General features: G+C 43.3%; 1 protein-coding gene across 1 annotated transcript in view; it reads right to left on the minus strand.

Moving 5' to 3' along the window:
* Positions 1-24,154, minus strand: part of dock4b (dedicator of cytokinesis 4b) — a 114,305-nt gene that overhangs the window by 82,250 nt on the left and 7,901 nt on the right. The window contains exon 2 of the mRNA XM_062443765.1: positions 1,018-1,101. Within this exon, the coding sequence (XP_062299749.1) occupies positions 1,018-1,101 (84 nt within the window). The remainder of the gene's footprint in view (positions 1-1,017; positions 1,102-24,154) is intronic.

Consider the following 24,154-nt stretch of genomic DNA (forward strand, 5'->3'; position numbering starts at 1 on the left):
TGGCTGGCTGCATGACTGGCTGCTCGACTGGTTGACTCTTTCGGCGTGTGTGTTTGTGTGTGTGTGGTTTTGTCCCCCAACAGGAAGTGAGACAGTGTGTGTCAAGAGCTCCGGAAGAGGGAGGTGTGTGTCTGTGTGTGTGTGTGTGTGTGTGTGTGTGTGTGTGTGTGTGTGTGTGTGTGTGTGTGTGTGTGTGTGTGTGTGTGTGTGTGTGTGTAATGTTAGGCTTATTTGTGTTAAGTTGTGTGTAAGAGCGTAGCTTTGCTGTGGTTTATCACATTATTATGGAAATTAAAAAAAGGTGAAGACAAAATGCTGAACAAGTATATTGCTCCACTTAAAATAAATTAAATCCAGGTGTGTGGGTGTGTGATGGTCATAGTGATTGTATTATCTACTTTATCTAAACGTCCCAACTTTTGGATTATACAGAAGGACAGATAAGGGGATGAAAAGAACACAGAGAAAAAGATAGAAGCAGAAAACTATAGATTAACATACACAGGGAAAGAGAGACAGCAAAAGAGAGAGAGAGTGCAAGAGAATGCAAGTAGAAGAGGAAAACAGACTCAGCGTGGGCAGAGAGGCAGAAAAAGCAGCCAACTTGTGGTGCAGGAAACAGTAGCAAACAGGAATTTCCACAGGCCTTCATCGCAGGGAGGATGCTGCTCATTTGGTGCATGAAGACCTGCAAGAGGTGTGATATTACCTCAGTGGACTTTCAGTAGCACAAACGCAATTCAGAGCGTCCCTCTTGTGCGTTTATGCCAGTAATGTGTTTGTTTTGGAGCCTGCGTGCCGCTGCAATGCATGAATGTGCGGGTCATGTGTGTTCATGTGAGGCTAACGTCATCTGTACACTTAAAGAAAAGGGGAAGTGTCTCTGTAATTTCATAAGGTTGCATGTGCCCTTTTCACCACTCAAGCAAAAGCAAGTGTCTTTTTTTGGTTTCACCACGGAAAGCAGATAATTGTAAGGTAACGCAGATGAACTATGTGTGTGTAACTATACAGTACCTTCACATTTCTCCAGGATCTGCACCGTGTCTCCGATTTCCAGCGGGAGGCCGTGCTGGACGGTCCCTCGGAAACTGGCCAGCACTGAAACAAAACCAAAAAAACACACCCACATGAGTTTTTTTGTGTTTATGCAGAGTTAGAAAAAGGTCCTGAGACATGAGCAGAGTGATGAAAGAGTAATAAAAAAATGCTGCTAGAATATCAGTTTAAAAATATAACCCAGAAAGAGGAAGCGCAATCAATAATCTGTGTAGGTGAACTTAAATCAAAGCTTATAAAATCTCTATTTTTCTGCACATTACATATACACCTTACATAAATACAATCTTTCTCTACACAGATTATATGGAATGTTATTTTTGCTTTAAGGCACAAACAGAAAATATCGAGTAAACATTCACTTTTGACAGGTTAGCGAGGACAAATGCAGCCGTCCGCTCCGTCCTCAGCACACAGGGGTCATAAATCATTTTGCATGATGCAGCGATAGAAGGAGCAGACTGTATTTGATTCAGCATGAGCTGTTTACTATAAGCGGTTCTTTTCCTACTGAGAGGCGAGCCAGCAGACGACCTCAGAGACACGTACATGTGGTTAAATAACATCTCTGCTGATTTCTCGACACCTACGACGACCCCTTACTTTATGGTTTATTTGATGAAAGATGATAGAGCGGACGCAGAGGAACCAAGGGAGCGGTGCTATATATAAGAAATATACAGAAATGTCAAGGTTTTTTTATGTTTTGTGATTCTCAATTCAAAGCAAAATAGACAGACACCAGAGGTAGAAATTTATTTAAAGGGACATTGAACCAATTTTACACATGAAGGTCGTGAGGTGTACTGTCAGCCTGTGAAAACAGTGGGAGGGCAGCTTTCTCAAGTCTGAAAAATAACCCCTGGTGATGTCAATGGGTTTAATTTGAATTGGACCAGAAAATGACAGTAAACCAGGGTCACAAACTGTGGGGGCGTGCAGTTTGAAAGTCACAAAATGAGCATTTGTTGAGTTGAAATACTAAAAGTAGGAGGGGATTTTTTTGGAGCTAAAAGGAGTAAATAACAGGATATTTCAGCCTCTGCAGCACCACTCATTTTGTAATCTGCCCCCCTGTTGGGTCCCCCGACATTCAAGAATCGCAGCAGTAAATGGCAGAGTGTCCCTTTAAGGAGAAGTCGAGAGGCAGAGAAATCATGCATTCAACAGATGTAGGTGTGTAGAAAGAGGCCAACTTTAACATAACGACAAGCACAGAAAGTTTGAAACACTATCAAAATATATATATATAATATAAAACATATTGAGTTGAGATTTCTGTTTATACAAGTTTTGAAACAAGAGCTAAAAGAAAAAGGAGATTAAATGAGGACACAGAGGCAGAGAGATGCTGATGATCCATTAGCAGTGAACAGTACTTTGAGCTGTGAGAGTGTAACAGGCAACAGGAGAGGCAGTTGACAGTTCTTCCATGATGCTCTTTAAAAAAGAGCTGTTTCCCGCTGACACACACATACACCAAAAAATTAACCCACACACTTAAACCTGCATGTACACACAGATATGTCAACCACTGCGCCCTGATGTTCCCACTGCAAACACAAGCACCCACTGTTAAAATGTCCACACGTTCTCGCTGCAGCTTCACAAACTCACACAAGTAGCCTATTCAAACAGCAACAAGCACACTAACACACACACAGATATGCATTCACACAGAAAAAAAAAAGACAGCTTCACTGGGATTTGGAGTGGAAACGTATAACAAGAGTCCCTGCCATGCAGAACTGAGAGGGATCCCGCTCCAGCTAAAGTGTTTAGAGAGAATTTAATTTCTCCTGCCAACAGGTCTCGTCCAGTGTACCTGAACGCACCATCCAAACAGCACCGGGAGTGTTTCCTCGCGCTGCACAGAGATTATATTTAATCCAGCCAAATTTATAAAACACACACAAAGTGATTTCGCACCGAAACCCAAAAGCACTGAGTACAAGCACTGCCTGTATCTGAGAATAATTAACATTCAATACTTTATACCAAAAAACATGACAATTTGATGAGAATTTGGGTGATATTCAGATTTTGTTTGAGCATTTCTGTTATTCTTAAAAAGGGACTCTGGTGCATAATCAGCAGCAAATTTACATTTATTTAAATGTGGTATTTAAAAAATCATTTAAAACAGTTGTTCTCCTTTTTAAACATCAGGGTATTTGTTCGTTGGAAATTGTCCAAAACTAAAACAATTACTTTTACAATACACTATGCTGCACTCACTGAGAAATATCAGCTGCGCATCAGAAACCGACTGCCAGAGGTGTTTCATTTGTAGTTTGACTCTTTTTCTGGCACAGTAGCCCACTACCCAACAGAGGATTTAGCTGAATTACCCATCCACCCACTGTCTCATGTTGACATTGAGTACAAGTCTGCTGATGAAATCAAACAGCAGCGAGACACTCTGTACTGTCTGTAACTGTGTGTGTGTGTGTGTGTGTGTGTGTGTGTGTGTGTGTGTGTGTGTGTGTGTGTGTGTGTGTGTATGTGTGTGTGTCTAAGTCTGTGTCCTTCTGCAATTTATGTTGAAGCTCCGCCAACTCCTTGTTATCCCTCGAGCAGCAAAAACACTATCTTTACAAGGGATTTGTCACAAGTGCACATCTGACTTTGTAATGCATTCAAAGACCAACCACTTTCACACACACACACACACACACACACACACACACACACACACACACACACACACACACACACACACACACACACACACACACACACACACACACACACACACACACACACACACACACACACACACACACACACACACACACACACACGAAAAAACCCTGAAACTTTTTTTCTAATTCATTCAAAGCCCTATCAGTCACACACACGCATGCACGCACAGAGGCAATCACAGCAAACACGCTTGTGACCGATGCATGAATTAACCAAGTGACTTCCCCAGCTGCAGTCAACTAAATTATTCAGTTTCAAGTATTCTTTTTTTTCTTTTTCTTTTTTTTAACATTCTGCTGTGAAATGAAAGCTTCCCCCGCCTGTCGATCCACAAACCAGCTGCTGTCTGTCTGTCTCTAACTGCCTGTCATGCGTTTGACTCTGACTATCTGTCAGTCAACTATGTGGGCCGGCCGACCGCCACATGATGCACTGAGGAGAGGGGAAAGGTGCTCACTCTACAGGGAATCGTTCTGTTGTTGTTTTGTCGGGATGTGTCCCATTACTTCCAAAAAAAACAACAACAAAAAAGAGAGAGAACAGCGAGTACAAATGGGGGGAAAGATGCCACTCATGGCTGCTCAACCACACAGCTGCCGCAGAGTGCAAAAGTGCAGGCGTAGCAGGGGGACAATCCTATAAAAGGACGGATGGCACACGTGCTACTTAATATGACACGTCTAAGTGGATGTCACTGGTGCATGAATATGCTATTGCATAAACTGAATAAAACCAGACCTGCTGATGTCCTGATATGACACACACACACACCACACACACACACATTGTATTTCTATTGAACCTGTTACATCTAGTTTCCAGATGGCCTGCCCTGACCAGCACTTCAGCCACCAAAAGGCAAACTCTGAACCAGTCTGACACAAACACACACACTCTCCAACACCGTGTGACATCGTCGCGTGGTTCACTGCGAGGACACTGCTATTCTAGACCAGACTATCATCCCCTGAAACTAGACATTACACAAGGATGGCAGCCGGGCAGAGTCATGTGCACATGGATGAGCACAGAGGAACACAAATGACAAAGAGACATGAAGGGAGAGAGTATGTATGTCAATTTTCCCAAGAGACAACAAGAGAGATGAGTGAATCGAGACTGACAAATGCATCGACAGAGCAACAAGGAGCAGATATAAAGGCTAAAATAAAATTGTGTGGGTCACTGGTGGAGAGTTGGTGGTTTGACACAGATCGAGAGTGTCACAATCCTTTCACTGACAAAAGTCCAGGCAGGACTGGGTGAGGTCCAGTTTTGTTGTGGTGCGTTGTGGGTCTGTGTGCCTGTATGTCTCATACAGAAGTGGATCCAATCATACTAGCTATTAGCTCTGATCATGTGGTTTGTCAAACTTGTCACAGGTCACAAAGTATTCTGTGAAGCTAAGAGATGGAAATGTTGGATGCTTGGTTGGTCCACCTGCCAACCGTTGGTCCACACTGAAAAATCTCAATAACTATTAAAGGGATTGACATGAAATTTGGTACAAATAATCATGTCTGCTTAGGATGAACTGTAACAACTTCTGCAATACTCTGACTTTTCATTCAGCACCATAATTAGGTTTTATTTGGATGCTAACAGACTAAATGAAAATGGTAAACTGGCAAACTAGCAATTAGCTTAAAGCAGCTCTGTGCCTAAGGACAGCCTCACTCACAGGCTGTATACTCTTAGTCTTGCTCAGTGTTATAGTGTCTTTCTACCTAAATTAGTAATGATGAACCAATTAACAGATTATAATCAACATAAAATGAATCAATAATAACTCTGAAGATTAATGGTTTACTTTGGAAGCAAAAATGTAAAACGTTTTCTGCTTCCAATTTGCAGACCTACTGTATGGACTCTTGGCCAAAGACAGGTTCACTGAAGATGCCACCACAGTATTTTGGAAAGTTTGCTCTAATTTTTTGACAACTTATAGACTAAATGATTAATTTAATAGTTTTTAAAAGCAGGTGGTAGATTCATCAATAATGAAAATCATCATTAGTTGCTGACTGCACCCAGAAATCTGACTAAACAAAATGCACTGAAAGCACATAAATTATTCATTTGAGACCTGGTGAAATGAAAAATACATTTTCATAGTTTTCATCCTGTGTCCCTGTTTTAATTCTTCCTTTATGTCTTGTCATGACTCATCCTGCACTCAGGGGCGTTCACTAAAGTTCATCCAATCAAATGTCACTTTGGGCAATTAGATTAGCCACATTGCTCATATCAAACCACACTTCACCTCTTGTGGGTTGTATTAGCCGACAGAGGGGTTTTCATTTCTGAACAAATGTGGCTGTGATCTAACTCATTCATCTCCCCTCATCCTCCTCCTGATCTAACAACAGGTCTGGAGTGTGGAGTCAACAGTGCTCTGTAGCTACATATTACGCTAAACTCTCAACTACTTTTTTTGCAGCTAAATCAAATGCTAAGAATTTGAGTTAAATCCCCCAAATATTGTGTTTCACTGGTAAATATGTCACAGTAAATGGCCTGTACTATGGTAAATGGCCTGTACTTATATAGCGCCTTTCTAGTCTTTTCGACCACTCAAAGCGCTTTACAATACATTTCATTCACCCCATTCACATACATTCATACACTGATGGCAGGAGCTACCACGCAGGGTGCCAACCTGCACATCAGGGGAAGCTAATCATTCATACACATTCATACACCGTTGGCACAGCAACGGGAGCAATTTGGGGTTAAGTGTCTTGCCCAAGGACACATCGACATGTGGACTGGAGGAGCCGGGAATTGAACCGCCAATCTTCCAATTGGTGGACGACCGCTCTACCTCCTGAGCCACAGCAACCGTAAAGAAGCTAAAGACACTTCCGTGTCACTGAAGACTTTGACTGACAGCGATTTTGTCTGAGGGCAGAGGTCGCATTTCGATCTCTTTCATGCGCTTCCACCTCACCTTAATCCACGAGGACTTTGTGTGTGTTTGCTTGATTGCCAGTTCATTCTTCTGAGGGAGTCAAGAGACCCCAAGAAGGTCTACAGACTCGGATTAGGCTTACGTGTGTTTTAGGCTGCCACTTGGAAGTGGAGGCTTGTCAAACCGTGTTACATTCGGTTTGCTCGTCGCTGCGTCTAAGCTCCTTAGAAGAACAAACACTGCCACGGGCCTCGAGTAAGAAGAACATCGGGGCTCGCTCGCTCCTTCAAAAACAGCCCGAGCCCCTTCAAAAGGCGACGGCTGAACGAGGAAGGTGTAACGTCGGCGATAAAGGAGTTGATATCATGTCGCTGCTAGACTCAATTTTACAGAGATTTCACCATTAAAGTAAAAATGAACATGAAAGAAAAAGCATGAAGATGCAACTGATCTCGCCTGCAGCTTTTGTCAGCTTTTTTTTTTTTTTGCATTAAGTAACACCGCAAATTTCATTGAAAGTGCTCATTAATGTGCTTTTTAACCTCATTAGCCTGACCCTTTCTTCTCTCTAATTGATCTTACAATGATTCACGCGTATAATCCACTCCCACATGTTAATTATACAGCATTTATATCATTAATATGCTAATTTGACAGCAAGGCAACTGGTGGCACTTCACTGGCCTCCATTGCTGCCAAATGTAGGCATCATGAATATTTCATTCCTGTGTGGGAATATACATGTGAACATTATGAAACATGAACATGCACCTACTGTGTCTATGAGGATGTACTAAGATCATGAGGGGAGGTTAATTTTATTGAGGGGAAGAAGAGTGTGCCAAAAAAATGCCAAAATGGGGAAGTAGCACTTGTGTCTTTCTCACCTGTTTACAAGATTATCACTTTCATAAACAACTAACACATAGAAGTTAGAGTTATCTACACTAATATAAAACCTCTTCACTTCCTCATGCAGCACATTTACTGTCCAAAAAACCATAACACTGTCAGAACTGTATGAAGTGCCCTTTATTTTAGCAACGTGACTAAAACATTCCCTCTCAGACCAAAACTAGCTGAGCTATGTTTTGTCTAAGCCAACTCTGCACACACTGTGTTCCTAACCCAAGGCTTCAGGCATTCATCTCTCTATGTGGTGAAGTAAAAGGGGCTGAAATCCATCCACGTCAAGCCAAACAAGCATACTTCTCCCACCGCCTCATGGATTGGAGGCCGCTGAATGTGGTTACCAACACACGAGGACTTACTCAGGGATCTTGTACGCTGAGAAAATCCAAACCACAAAGACGTGTTTATGCATATACGAAGAGCACAAACACACACAAGCTCACGAGTGTGATAACAGAGGGGTCTGACAGCCTGAGTGTGAGCTGGAGAGAGATTAAAGCAGTCAGTGCGCGCTCGTGTACATCCCCCGCTGCAAAAAGAAGGTGATTTCTCTGGTTTGAGCTTGGCATGCTGGGAAGTGGCATCATACATTTTAAAGCGAGGGGAATCAACAGGGGTCGGCCAGCGGGAGGAGAGAGAGAGGCAGATGTCTGAAAGTAGCTGTGCTGAGAAGGCCTTGAACAGGACTCAAATTGGCAGTTGTGCGCATGGAAAAAGACAAACACACACACACAGGTCTGATAGGCAGAGCAGACAAAAGCCAGGCCGGCAGAATCACCCAGGAGGAACGGCTTTCATTTCGCCTTCTCCATTGCCGGCCGCCAGGTTCTTTTCGCCTCCTTTGTGTGTGTGGAGATGGTGACCTAACCGGCACAAAAGCGCTCACTAGCGACAATGACCCTTCGCTCAAATCAGATTGGAGGAGCAGGAGCTTTCACAGAGCTGTGAGTCATTTTTTTTTAAGTGGCTGCATGACAAAAAGTGCGGCTCAGGGGTCGGCATCATCTCAGCGTTGCCTCAACGTCAGAGAACGAATGTGAAATCTTATCTTATGCTTGAAAGAAGACCAAAATAAACACACGCAAACACACAGACACTTATTAAGAGACGTGTCTGTGAACTCTTGCTGCTTTCCCCCTCCACGACTCAACAAACATGATTAGCACTCATGAACTTGTGTCATAAACACAAGCACATACTTAGTTTGTCACTTCACACTTTATAAATGAAGAGCTGACAGTGGTTCACATCGGGGGGGGAAAAGGAATAAAAAAAACAATATATTTTTATCATTGGCACCATCAACAGCTGACGAGACAGCAGATTATGCCTCGGTCACAAAGTGCAGAACAACAAAGGCACAGAGAGCGATCAACAAGAGCAACAATCAATCTGTCTGATGAGGCTGGGGCAGCAGAAATCATAAATGACTCAGATTAAATAGGAATATAGGTCAGTGCGCTAAAGCCTCACCTCATTCCCAGGCATTAATCTGACTATGTGGTGTGTGTGTGTGTGTGTGTGTGTGTGTGTGTGTGTGTGTGTGTGTGTGTGTGTGTGTGTGTGTGTGTGTGTGTGTGTGTGTGTGTGTGTGTGTGTGTGTGTGGTTTTAAAAGCTAGCTAAGTGCATCATGCATTAGATAGCCAACTGATGCCAAAGTTGAGATGAGATGATTATAATAATCCTCTTGAGAGGATTTATCTCACCTGCATGAATGTGTTATTTTTCCCCCTCATCTGGACTATTTATCTTTGGATTACGACATCATTATTTCTGTTAATTATCTCACCGTGATGGCTTAATAGTCAAGGATCAATGCTCATTCTGAAGGGGTCTGTACACAAAACTCATCTTCTCCACAGCTCAGAGCTCTCACGTCTTTGTAGTTGATCGTCTGTGAATAGTTAGTTACAGTCAGTGGGGTGAATGATAACATAAGGGACACTTCCTGTGACTGGCTGGAATGGTATTCCTGCCAGCTCGGATTTCACCGGGAATTGATCGGACGCCAGCTTTCCCTGGAAGACAAGAGGACGCCCGTCGAGCCGCCGCCATGATTCAACTTCAGTGTTTTTAATCTCTGTAAATACAAAGAGTGCCAAACATGTCAAGTGTGAAAGCAAGCCTCATCGAGTATGTTTATTTCTAAAGAATAGATCCAGTTTGTTACAGCTAATACTATTTTTGTAGTTTTGGCCATGATTTCTCAGTTATGATCCAAGTCATTGCTGAGCAACAGAGCCAGAAACACTGACTTGTCACCAATGAACCAGGAGCTGTAAAGATGAATGCATTAGAGCTGACAGGTAGCTTATTGATCCGTGTGCCATTCTTGCATCATCAGCACAACGTAGACCCACATGGGGACATCACATTCAAGTGACTGACAGCAAGTCATGCTGCACTTAAAGGTTCTCTGATTATGAGGTTTATTAGAAGAGACTAACACTTCATTCCTTTTACCACTTACAGGGGAAGGCATAAAGTTTATACAACTTTTTAATGAGGAACTGCCAATATCCGTGGCATCAGACAAAAACACTGACATGTACAAGTGCTACCATGATCAACAAATCATTTACATCTACGTCACTTATAGGTTTGGCTTATTGACAGCTCACAGCTAAAGAAGATGGATTTAATACCTGTTCAATTTTGTTATATCACATCACATATCCGAGCTTCAAAGCAGACCCAGCCCAACCGTTTCAAGCTTACTCAGTACGGTAGTTTGCTCTGAACCAAACAGGTAAAGTGTGAAATCACCCCATGGCACTTTAGTTGAAGGTAAAACCAAATGTGACCACATCAAAACTCCCTCACTGCACAGTCAACTGGGTGTATGCGGGCATACACCCAGGAGTATTATGTGTTCAAAGTTAAAGCAGGAAGCTGGTCTGTAAACTGTGAACCATTTCTCTTCCAAATCAGTTTGGACAACCTGAGGTTTGCTTTCTTTATCATCTGACTGCTTGATGCCTCTCGCCCCATCAGACATCTTTTTTTAGCAATGTTGCTATGTTCCATCACAGGAACGATGACCTAAGTCATGAAAATAAGACCCAGAATGATCTCTTAACTTATTTTGTGGTTAGTGGAGATCTCTGGCAGATAACACAAGACCTCTCACACTCATAACACTTCAGCTAAAAAAGGAAGCTGCTGCAGCTTTGGAGTGTTTGGATTTTTCAATAGCAGCTGGAATCACGCCGACACCGGTGCCTACACATCCTCCCACCCCACGGAGAGAAAGATGGACAGAGTGGAGGAAGAAAGAAAGGCTAAAATATACAGCGGGAGAGGAGGCGAAAAATTTAAGGGTGTGGGTGTGGCTGATGAGAGAGCGATAGAAAGAAAAAGAGTTGGGGAGACAAAGAGATACTGTTGACAGAGAACGAGAGCAGCAGAGTGGAATAGCAGAGAGGAGACTGCAGCTCCCACTGACAGATGGAGAGCAAGAAAGAGAGGGAGATGAGCAGAAAAACATCTGCTTTTCTTCCTCCAGGTATAACGGTTGAAAGTGGGAGTGTCAGATGAAACTCACTGCATCAATCTGTCTCTTTCTCATTCTGACTCACTGCAGCCTCTCCACTTCCTTTCTATTCTATCTATTTTACCTTCCATCAACGGCTCTCTCGCTCTCCTCTCTCAGGGGAGAGGAGGTGCGACTGACCTCTATCTGCACTTCAGGCTCTTTTGAATCAAATTACAACAAATTATGCACTTGCGCTGCAGTGGCACACGCGAGCGTAAACACAACGTAGTAGTGAGGGAACATGTGAGTATGTGTGTGTGGCTTGTATAGAACCTGTGCACACTTGGCTGTGAGTTTGCGCAAAACACACATGTGGGGAGGTTTGTGATGCATTTGGAAGTGTCTGACATCATATCTCACTGACAATGACATCAGAATCACCACTGGTAACAAAAAAAAAGAAAGAATGAAAATAAAATAGACACACATTGGTTTTCATGGCTTCGGGCCGTGTAGCAGTCAGGTCCATGCTGAGGATGATGAAACTTTGATGAAAAAGTGATGAAACAAAATCCACCAAAAAACAGCATCTGTGGTTTTGTCTTGCAGCTCTGGCCGACTAAACATCAAACACTGAAGTAGTGGCATTTAGAATAAAAAGGAAAAGGGAGGGAAAACGCTGCCCAGAGGTGAAGTTAAATCGATGGGATTGTATTAGCAGAGCAGGTAATGGCTTAGTTCAGATTTTTATTTGTGTTACGCGCCTGTCAGGAGACTGAAAACGTGGCGAGACAGGCTGAGCGTAGCCCAGAGCCACAGCCTCGAGCATGCAGACACACAGGCGCAAGTAGGGTTTGTGCTGACTGAAGAACAAGTAGAAGAAAGACTGGGTAAGGAAAAGGACAGATGAAGACAGAAGAGCGGCGAGACTGACAAACACAAGCAGCAGTGAGAGACAAAAGAAAAGAAGAGAGAAAGGATGAGAGGGCCAAACAGAGAGAGGAAGAGAGAGTGAATCAAAGGTGAGAGGCAGGAGAGATAAGTGGCTGTCAGCTCTCGTGCATCTCACTTCACTTTGTTTGCCCCCACTGGGTGTCAGGGCGGGGGGGGGGGGGGGACCAACACCAGGGCCAGAGGAGGGAGAGGGAGAGAGAGAGAGAGGGAAGCTAAGAACACAAGAGTCAAGTGAATTGAGAGGGAAGAGAGGAAGAAAGGTGATGATGACTGCATATGAAGTGATAAATAGGAGGGATTCAGCGGTAAAAATAAAAAGATTCACAAGCGACACCTGCAATTCACACACCCATACTGCCTCAACACGCTGCACGTACACAATGAAATCTAAATCACTTGCCACATTTTCATCTTTTTAACAGAACATATGCTTTTGTCAGCCCCGAGGCTTCCACTGTGATGACAGGCTCAAGTATAGAATGTGCACAAAACTACTGAAACTAAGTCACTTAACTTGTTGCTCAATAAAAAGGCGCAAACTTCAGTGCAGCTCTGGAGACATATAACGAAGGGGAGCAGATCAGAAAACTGCAAAGCTCCCTCCTGTTAGGTAACATTAAAGGGCAGTTATGTATGCAAGAGAGAAAAAGAGGCATTGTCACGGCAACCACAGCAAACACTACAGTCAATACCTTTCCAACAAAGAGACACAAGCATTTTGTCCAAATACTCTGAAATGAAGTGTGCAGTTTTCAACACATGTACAGAGAGGTGACATGTCAAAGGAATTAAAATATCAGTGTCTTTTGAAAGATTGATATTCACCCCTCCAGTAGAGTTTCAGAGATCTATGCCAGGGCTTAGGCAGCTGGCCCAATCTGCATGTCTACTCAAGAGTTTAACAAAGATTAAGAGCGCCTGCTATTTAAACAAACTGATCAAGCCAACTGATTTCAAGGCGACAGTTCCTGTGCTCATGTAAAATCAACCAGAAAGGATGATGGTAAGGAAGGGGAGAAAATGTCAAAGATGCTGTGTGACATTATGAAACACATCATCATTGCATAATTCAAACATCTGAATGCTGCATCAATCCATAAAATTCTGCTGTATTACAGGAAGGCAACTTCTGTGGGAATGTTCAGTCACAGATTACGATGTCCTCTACAGTGCTCCTCTTTTCAAATTACTATGCTTGTCCTGTTGAGTGAGGATTATCAGGAATTCTTGGCAGGGGTGCAGATGCCACTTCTGCTCTTTTATGATCTATTTAATTGTACTTGTTTGTATTTTACATTTTAAGGCTCAAAGAGCATTCCTTAGTTTATTTTGTTTTTGTTCTAATCTTTAATCTGGGTTATTTAATAAGGGCAGGACAACTGTCATTTTTTATGCTTTTATAAATTAATAAAGTGGACTTTGAACACTAAAGAGGGTTTTTAAGCCTGAGGATGATACAGTACACGGTCTGTGCGTCTCCACGTTTGAATGATGCCTCTCATTTGTATACTCAGCGTGTGTTGCTGTGTTAATGTGCTGGTATCATACCATTTGATTCTGTCGTATCATACTGGACAGCTGGTGCTTATCACCTCATTAAAAAATGTTTCCCCCACTCCACTCTGATGAAAAGCATGCTGCTCCGCATGCGTACAGTATCTCAGCGGGCACACATGCATGGAGATTGCGCAGATAGGGGCAACGGGAAGCACACGATACGCACACAAACACGTGCGTGTTCGTGGTGTGGAGAGCTTGGGGGGGTGTGCATGTGTAGCCCAGCATCTCTGAATCTGCACCGAGCCGTGAACAACTATATGGAGGCTTTCTTTCTTAGGAAAACCCGCTGGATTGTTGCACAACAGTAGCCAGGGAAGGGGTTACATTACATGTTATTATACACAGATGCGGGCTGAGTTTGGATCACTGATTTGTTGTTAAGTCAACATACCGCTGCATCATCGCTGCTGCGCTCACGATTGCAGGGTACGAGCCGTGACACAAAAGCCCACAGAGGACGAGTGAACTTCCAGCACACACACAACACCTCCGAGCTAAAATTAAAAGTATTGTTGAGCGTTGCTCACTGCAGAATGAGATCTATCCATGTATCCAGGCACAAATAAACACATTGATGCTCTTAAAAGGGTAACTTGATCATGCATGCATGATAAAGAAAGGGCAGGGATGCTCTGTAGCTCTCTAGGGTTTAGGGCTACGGGGGGCAGCAATGGAATGAAAAGTGAGATTTTACGGCTTCATTTTCTGTGAAAAACCACAGCCTGGCCTCTTTCTGTGTACACACACATATGTCGGTGTCTGTGTGGCTTCGTAATGCGTCTGTATGTTTTCAAACGTGTGTGTTTGTGTGCTAAAGTGCACTCATGCCAGCAGTATCTAAACAAGCCTAAACAACAGGCTGTGTTAACACCGTCCCTACGGACAGGCAGGCTTCTGCTTCATCTGATTAGCAACACTGAGCCCAAGGGCTACACAAATACACACACACAGAAGGCAAAGATGGCAAGAAGGGTTAGACTGAGAGTTGGGTCGATCAACAAGGGTCGATAGTAAAGGTGATGGTGAATAGATGAAGGAGTGAGACTTTTGGGAGACTGGGGAGGCCAACAACATTTAAATAAGAGCAGATCATTTGGGGAAGTTTAAAAAAAAAAGAAAGAGGATGATCAGGGGAAGAAGAGAGACCCTCAAGATAAATGTCAGCAGAGGACCACAGGGTTAATATTGACTTCAACCCCAGCAGCCATTTTCATCTCATTAGCGCAGCTGATCATAAGTCTTCCATTAGTGATGAGCCTGACGGTACGTGTCCCTGCACAAATATCACCGAGTCGAGGAGGAAATGACCCCATGCCGCTATCGCTAAATGCTAAGCCTCCCAGGAGACGCAGTGAATGGAGTGCAAATAAAAAGACAAAGAAAGTGGTAGAGGAGGGAGAAGACTTGATGACAATGTTGATGATAGGGTTGAAGCTGGAGATGAAGACAGCACAGAGAGTCTTATTTAGCCTAGTTTGCTGCAAACAAGAGTAAAAAGAAGCGTCACAAAAACTGACGAGAGAGAGAAAATCCCGGCAGACTCGTAGCCCAAATGCTGCACAGTCATTACTCTATAAGTTCTCCTCACATCCTGGCCTAGTAGCCGAGATAAAACAAAGAGCTCAGTGACAAGCATCGGTGAGTGATTCCAGTCAGCGGGGAGTGTATGAAGAGCGAGAGAATGAATGAAAAGACCACAGTGTCGGGGGTGAGCGCTGAGCCCTGGAGGGCCAGGTTTGGATGTGAGGGGGTGTACTAGGATTCGCCGAGTGAGGTCGAGACAAAGGAAGGACTGAAACACGCTTGGTCACGCAAACATGACATGGCGTGAATACAGCATGCAAGCTAATAAGTTCGCACACACGCGCTACCAGACGGCGATAGCCTCCGAGCACAGCCAGGGCAAATAGAAGACACTTGACTTCACAGGACGTGGCAGTGTGCAGTAACTCAGAAACACACACACACACACACACACACACACACACACACACACACACACACACACACAGAGGTTCCACTAAATGACACACAGATGGCAGGTGCTACACAAATACAAGCCACTGGAGCATACCTTATTATCAGCTAAGCCAGCCAGTCAGCTAGCCGGTCACTGCCTCACAAAAGGAACCAATCTGCAGCTTTGAATACAACAGGGTCCCTTAACATGAGCAAAAGAGGAGCTAAGCTAACAACTTAAAAGGGAATCCTGTGAAGCAGAACGCTCAGCAAACCAAATGGAAGCTGGAGTGAAATGAAGGAAATACGGACCACTAGACTGGACGGATACCTGACGGATGGATTGTTTCATGATAATGAGACAGATTGGAAATTCAACAGTGTGTGGCCCACAAAAACTGGCTCCACCTTCTCCAGTGTCAGCAATTGCTTCTTTTCTGTTTTACAGGGCTGCAGCTAGCAATTATTTTAATTATTGATTCACCTACCAATCATTTTCTATCGTTTTGCCAAAAAAAATACCGTTTATAATGTCCCAGAGTGCAAGGTAACATCTTTAAATGTCTTATTGTGCCCAAACAGTCCAAAACCCAGATATTCAGTTTACTATCATGTATGACAAAGAAAAGCAGCACATTCTTTTGGAATTTTTGCTAACAATCTACAGAACTGTTACCAATACAGTTTCTTTTCCCGAACGTCTTAAAACAAAGAGGCATTCAATGGCTGTATTTACAAGTACAAAGTGCACCACTGGGTATCAGGAAATTCTGAGCAAACAGCAAAAGTTCTGCTGCAAATCCTTCCACCGCTACAGTAGAAAGAGCCGAGCAGAGACTACAATGGAGCTGAACTAACAATGATGAGACAGCGACAGCGGTGATGGGCGATTGAACCGAGATATATGACAAGTACGGAATCTGTCATCTAACCCAAAGCCCTCAGATTATAAATAACATGTTTTCATGTGATATGCATTCCGCTTTCCACGAGCCACAAGATATGGAGAATGAATGAGTGTGTGTGTGTGTGTGTGTGTGTGTGTGTGTGTGTGTGTGTGTGTGTGTGTGTGTGTGTGTGTGTGTGTGTGTGTGTGTGTGTGTGTGTGTGTTAGTCTACATTGGCACTGATTCTCATTCTTTCCTATGAAAACAGCTTCACACACTAAAAACTGAAAAAATGAGGGTTGGATTCTGTGGCTTACTGGGCTGCCAGTTATACCAACATCTGCTATGACTTACACACACACACACACACACACACACACACAGAAATATGCAAGTCAGACTAGGAAAGAAAGTTTTGACATAGGTGTACACACATAAGCCCACATGACATGCTGATTTGCTGAAACTTACAGTGACTTTCAAGCAGAATATTTTCTTCCCACTTACATACAAACAGGCTGTATAAAAAATATATGACGGAAATCATTCGTGTTACTATGCTAATGAGTTTCTTAAGAAAATGGGTTTACTTCCTTTTAAGTGCTTCAGTCACCTTTCATGTCAGGAAATGTAGGCCTAAGAAGAAAAAGAAATAAAGGAAGAGGTGACTTGTTACCCAAATGTTCTCTCGTGCTCATCCACAGTCGTCATAAACGAGAGCGAAACTGCAAATGTAAACAAGGGCGGGTGGCTGGTTGCAAATGATTCCTGAAGAGCAACCTCTAGAAAGAAGCAGTCTGTTGGGCGCTACCAAATGTATGGCCTCTGTGTGTTTCTGTGTGTGTGTGTGTGTGTGTGTGTGCACGTGGTCAGACATTCCTGCAGGGCTAAGGGGTTCAGCTGTCGTCGGGGGCTATTTTCCTGTGCGCTGCATGCCATTGGTGGATCAAGGAGGATTATTCCTGGGATTGGGAGAACTTTGGGCATACAGTAGAGAGAGAGAGAGAAAAAGAGAAAAGAACCACCATGGTTTGGAACGGCTTCGCCCAAGAATCAAAGTCGGAGCTGTGTTTGTCAAAGCAAACCACGTAGGAAATCACACAGCCAAGAGCCACACTGAGAGAGAGACACAGAGGGAGAGGGAGAGAGAGAGCAGCCACTCGAGCCATCTCACGCCATAAAAATAATTAACCGATACTTGACTGTCACACAAGGAAATCCCTGGTGCCTGCTTTGAATTTTGCTTCAGCTCCCGGAGCTGCTTCACACTCTTGCCTTAATCTTGTCCATTACTGAGTCTACATCAGTGTGAACAAAGAGGCTGCTCTCCAATTTGTTTTATAATGGCTCTCGTCCTGTCAGGGACCCCGAATGGATGAGATTCCCCAATTCCCGTACTCACATCCTCCAGATTAAATTTGGAGGAGAAAGAGCTGTAGCCAGCTACGGGCCGGCTAAACCAGGTTTATTCAGATGTAGAAGCAAAGACAGAGTGGCAGGCTGATGGACGGACTCAGAGAGCCACAGTGTCAAACTGATGGCAGTGCTCAGCTAATTTGCTCGTGCTCAGGTCCACACAGACAAAATCAATAGAGTAGAGTAAGAAAGTTGGAGGGGGCGAGAGGGAAAAAAAAAAACGCCCCAGTTTCCTGATTTAGGTCAACAGCAGTTGTGTGCACCCTCTAAAGCTGTCTGTAATTAAATAAAACTAGTTAAAAAGTCTGCAAGAGCTCTGAACTTGAAGGGGGGGGGGGGGGAGTAGATGAGAAGAAGGGGGAGGGATGAGGCTAGAGTGATTAATTTCATCTTAGTTTTTCTCCTCCCACAGTTGCGAGCGAACACCGTTGTACAAAGTAGAAAGGTAACCTCATTTGTGTGCCCATTCAACGCCTGGCGTTCCCTGCGGGGGGAAAGAAAGCGTAAAGATTCTAATGAGCTACAGAGAGAGTTCCTGAAACACAAACGGGCAGATAGAGACACGCTGGGACGGTGCTCTGCCAGCCTTGGCAGCTAAGCTCTGAGGAGGAACTCCATGTGGACCATCAATTGACAGCCCGTCAACACATCTTCTGTGACTGTCTGATTCTCCCCGCCTCCATCTCTCTCTATCTCCTCCTCTTTTTTCCTTTTCGTTCCCCCTCTCGATTCATATTCTGTTGTCGTCTTTTTCTTTTGAGCACTATTCAGCAACAACACTAGGTCAAAAACTAGTATATGGCTGGACTGTGTGTGAAACACTGGAAGGCGTTAAAATTTGAAATGATGGAAACAGGAAGTGGCGACACATGGTGAACAAGCCCCAAAACAAGCCAATTTGATGAAGGGCTTTTCTCAATACCAAGTATGCCATGTTCAGACTCAAATTCTCCACCATCACAGCCGGTTGGTGCGAAATGCATTGCCCAATGCTTGCCCGTCCCAAGCATAGGATGACCAACGGTGTGACTTCATCCCTGAGTCTGTGAGTACGTGAGTGAGCGAGTGTTCTCAGGGATAGACATTTGCATTTATAGCGCTGGTTTCTGTGGTCCAGCCAAAAAAAGCCTTGTTTTGGATACAGCACATACAGTATATTAAGGATGCTCCAATGCAACAGCTATCATTATCAGAGAGTTTGTAGAAAGCTTGTGCTCTCCAAACCACAACAAGTCTTTTTTAAATAAACCTGCAGTATAACAGAAACTGACTCTGACAACATTTCAACATGTTGTGCTTCTAGAGCTGAAACGATTAGTCAGTGAGTCAATCAACAGAAAATTAATTAGCAGCTCATTCAAATCAATTACTCATTTCATTTCTCAAACTGAAATGCCATAAAATTCTGTAGTTCCAGCTCCTCAAATGTGACAATTTGCTTTTTATTGCTGTGTATAGTGGTAATCTGACTAGCTTTGGCCTTTGCATCTATGGTTGGATGTAAAAAGCTAAATAAGTACATTAGTACTCCTTTGGGAATTTGTCATAGGCGTTTTTCACTATGACATTTTATAGATAAAACAATTCATACATAAAATATACAGCAGATAAATCAAAAATGCTAATAATTGCTAGGTGTAACCCCATTATGCACTAAATATGACTCAATATCACCATATTTCTACATTTATTTTCATACAAATATATCACATTCTGCTAAATGTGAGCAGTTACATTGATGTTTAATGCAATGCAATGCACTACAATGTCATATATTACATCAGACAAAACTCTGATGTAATACATGACACAATACATAACATTACATGATATGATTAAAAGTCTGACACAGAACACAAACTCCCAACCATGCTGTGCAATTCCCTCCTCCCCTGACAAGCTTAACCTATCTGCTGATTATGTTTAGCTTTATAGATTCAGGTTAGGTTAGATTTGAGGTTAGGGGAGGCAGCCTGACAGCATGCTCTGCCTGAAAGAGGCTAGTGAAACTAAAAATAGCATTGTTTTAAAACACAATATATAACTTCAAATAAGACAAAAACTGCATAGGTAATATATTAACTATAGTCGATATTGAATACAATGACTAAACGGACCAATGCTTCATTGGTAATATAAAAGTCAACAGTATTGTGTTGATATCAGCATTAATATTGAGATGGAAATATCAGAGACTGGAGATCGTCATTAATATATTCATATGCATTCATATATCACTGCACGTTAGTGTATCACAGCTATAAGCCTTAATATGCTCAGTCAGACCCTGTATGTATTCCTGGGTGGTGATGGTAAAGTTAGTGGTGCATTAGGACAGCCTGTGCAAAGAGGATTAAGGCTGCAGTCCAGATGAGGGTCCGTGGGGAGCTTACGGGTGACGCATCATCACTGATGATGCCTGGAAACATTCCCCAACAAATCAATGGCCTGGTTCCAAGCCTGTTCAATCACTGCCACCACTGCACTAACCTCTGAACTCGATACAAGCTGGAGGAGATGCAGTTGCAGAATGTTAAGCTATGTCCAATTGGGTACATGCCTGCACCTGTAGATATGAGGATGAAGTAGTTACTGGTACAGAACTGAATTTTGAATATGGGTAGTCCTAGTAGCTGCCCACTGATCAAATGCCTGCGCATCAGAGACTGCTGCACATTTGATGAATATCACAAACCAGGGCAACAGCAGCATCAGCAGCCGTGCTAACACATATGTCAGAAGTGTGTGTAGTGCAGCATGCTCTATTTGTGCATCAGTATTTTTAGCATCACCATACTCATTATGTCAGCGTGGCTCAGAGCAAAAAGGCCCGAGCTGGTCTGAAGGACAGGAAAGAAGACAACTTACGGTTCCACCTCAACTCGGGCATCCGCTCAGGCATGCAAGCCACTCGCATGTATCCTGGCTGTGCTTTCCGCTGCTCCAATTAAATTTATTTTTGAGGGTGATGGAAAACAAATACGCCTCGTTTCACTGCGGTAGCCGCATACCGGCAAGCTCTCGAGGTGCTGCGAAAACAACGGCCAGAGGATGGGATTCATGTTTCAAAGACGGGAGACATAAATCACTGATGTTAAGCTATCCCCCTCACTACTCTTTCAAGTTAAACTAATGAAACAACATGAAAGTGTCTTCCTTCAAAAAGTCCAAAGTGCTCAAAGACTGAAAGATGATACTGGGCTTTGTGATGACCTTCAAGGTCAAAATGGAAGCAGTGACAGGTCATTAGGTTGTAGATAAATAGGTAGGAGGATACGTGATCCAAAAAGAGATTTCCATTATTGATCCATTAACAGCAAAGATTACTCTAAGGGAAAATTCTTCTGGTTGAGTTGAATGCTATTTTAAAGTTCAGGTGCCTTTGGGAGCGAAACAGAAACCACCACAATCTCACCGCATTCTGTCACTTGACCAACAAACCCATCTGGATCTTTCGCAATAAATGCCAGTGAAATGTGGACATATGCTAACTGGCACCCAAGCTTCTGTACTATTTCCATGCCAGCATTTGTATACATTATCAGAGGCCAGCTCTCAACACAAATTGCTTGTTAGCAAGAATAGCCGGGGGCCTCACGAGGTATGAGAAGCCTCTAGTGAGAGGGAAGCTGCTACGGGATCACGGTTTGTGCCCATGTTGTGTACATAGCCAACATACATGCAAACAATCCATTTTCTTTCCTGTCATCTCCTTTTCTGCACTGAACCGACTGCCCGAGGTGTCCATCCGCCATCCTCACCCAGGCCCGAGTGCTTTTACTCCCCACACAATGGCTCCCACAGTGGGGGGTTTTTCCTTCGCATTTCCCCTCTCGCCCACACAAAGGGGATCCATTTCAACTGCTTTTAACAGCGCCACTTTCAACTTTTAGGTCTTCACTCCTCCCCTGAGGGCGAGACTGGTTGAAGGAGGAAAATAAAAAAAATACACCAGGTGGATACTTAGAGTGGTTAGGTTTGTGGGGAAAAAAAGGCACTTAAAGCCAATCCCACAGTGGTTGGATGTTGTCTTTTTTGGTAACGCCTGGCTAGAGGAAAAGAAACTGATACCAGTTCCTGGAGGGGCTCTAATTCCTGGCCGTGTTGCTATCTGAGAGCTGGTCAAAACATCTCCTGAATAACATATGATTTGGGAATATATTTGGAAATATGGTTATTCAATCTTCTTATCTAACAAGAGTTAGATAAGAAGATTGAGACCACTCTCATCTCTACACTAAATATGAAGCTACAGGCAGCAGCTGCTTAGCTTAGCTTAGCTTAGCATGAAGACTGGAAGAAATGGAACAGCTAGCCTGGCTTTTTTTGTCTTATTGTACTGAATAAACAAACAATATATAATGTTAAATACTTTAATACGAGGCAAGCTACCCATTTCTCCCTATTTCCACTATTTATGCTAAGCCAAGCTAATCGGCTGCTGGATGTAGCTTCATCTTTTTACATACAGACATAAGAGTAGTGTCAAACTTCCTGTATAGCTCTCAGAAAGGATGCAAATACAATATTTCCCAAAATGTTAAACTTGATAGTTGCAAAGGGTAACAACATGTAAATTATAGACCTCATAAACATATAAAGACACATGATCAACATGAAAATGTATGTTGACTCCATCTCTTCACTCTTAAATGAGAAGAGAAGAAAAACCAAGGCGACTGAATCAACAGAAGGAAACCTCTGTGCAACCTCCAAAAAAAAAGGAAAAAAGAAACACAAAGCAAATCAAGCCCGCAATGCACAGCGATGCCAACCTTTGGTGTTGCTGGAAGAATGCTGAAAAGGCCTCATTCAATCAACGATGAGAGGCAGGAAGCGGGAAGACACTGGGTCTTCTCCCCTCAGACAAAACAAAACGTCAAACGATCTGGCGGCTCAGATGTTCGGGGGCTTATTAATTCAAGGCAAGTATGTAACTAAGAAATCTGTTTCTGTCTGTGCGTGGTTTGAAGGCTTTCCTCTTAACTGGATAAACATTCCAAATAGGAGCACTTCCCCAAGAGAGGCTGGGTTGAAAAGAGTAAGGAGTGAACTGGGTCGCAGTTGGAGGTTTAGTCAACCTGATGAATTAAACAGACTCTCCGAGGCAATAACACTCTACAACACTCACACAATTAATTTGGGAACTCAGAAGAATTGTTCAGCTGGGGAGAACCAGTCAGTTTCCAAGTAATCATATTTTTGGGGCTTTGTCACCGAGATTGGAGTTAATCTCATTGCAAAGTTGTAACTCCTCTGTGCTTTCGCCCCATAAATCTTAAATGAAGAAAAATCACATGCATGCAAGCACATGTAGAAAACCATACATTCTATAAAGCCTTTCTTCAGTAGAGGAAAGCTATTTCAATCAACTGAGCAGTCGTGCTTGCAAAAAATCAATTGCAATCGGCCTGAACACTTCAGTCTTTTCAAATTGACTGAAAAAAAAAAGAGCCGTGACGAAAGCGAGCAAGCGAGCGGCGGTGGGCTGCAATGAAAAGCCCTTTTGAAAGTCAACCTGACATTAAACTGGCTTTTCTGTGTGCAAGGGCAGGGAGGAAGTGAGGGGAGCTGACAGAGGAGAGGTGAGAAGGACGGGCTGTGAGCCACAGCGCATGCAGCAGGTTGACAAGCAGAGGAGAGCCAGGCCATCGACTCCAAGCCACAGCGAGAGCAGAAAATACATCGCTTGCGCACACGTGCACGCACCTGAAAGAGGACAAAGAGCAAATGTGGAGTGCTCGTACACACCGCAACCACAGTACACTCATACACACATTAAGCAGGTAATAAGACAGCTAACAGAAGCCAAGGTCGGAGAGGCTGCTGCCCAGAAATCAGCCAGGCAGCAGCTGATCCTCCCAGTGTGATCTTTACAGAGACAGAGAGAGTGATGAGAAAACGGCAAAACAGTTCAATCTCAGAGGAGGACAGAGAGGGATATAAACCGATCAATGTCACCGCCTCAGCTCTTGAGCGCACAGTCAATATACACTAATAATATGGCATACCTGTGCTGTATGTGTGCAAGCATCTCTATTTGCCAGAGATGTACACGGTCAATTCTGAAGTGATCACCACTAAAAACCTGCGCTGATTCAAATACATGTACACAGCACATTAGTAAGGGCAAAAAAAAAAAAGGAAAAAAGACAGATAGAGACAAAAAGAGATAGAGACAAGCCTGGAGAGGGTTAAAAGAGCATAAATGACAAAAATGCATTTCTCCTCCATTAAGAAAACACTGATGACACTGGTACGAAGGACATAAACAGGCTAGATGTGACAAAAACCAAATCCAGGAAATCATCTGT

Source organism: Scomber scombrus, chromosome 22 (assembly GCF_963691925.1).
Source record: "Scomber scombrus chromosome 22, fScoSco1.1, whole genome shotgun sequence".
NCBI classification, from domain to species: Eukaryota; Metazoa; Chordata; class Actinopteri; order Scombriformes; family Scombridae; genus Scomber; species Scomber scombrus.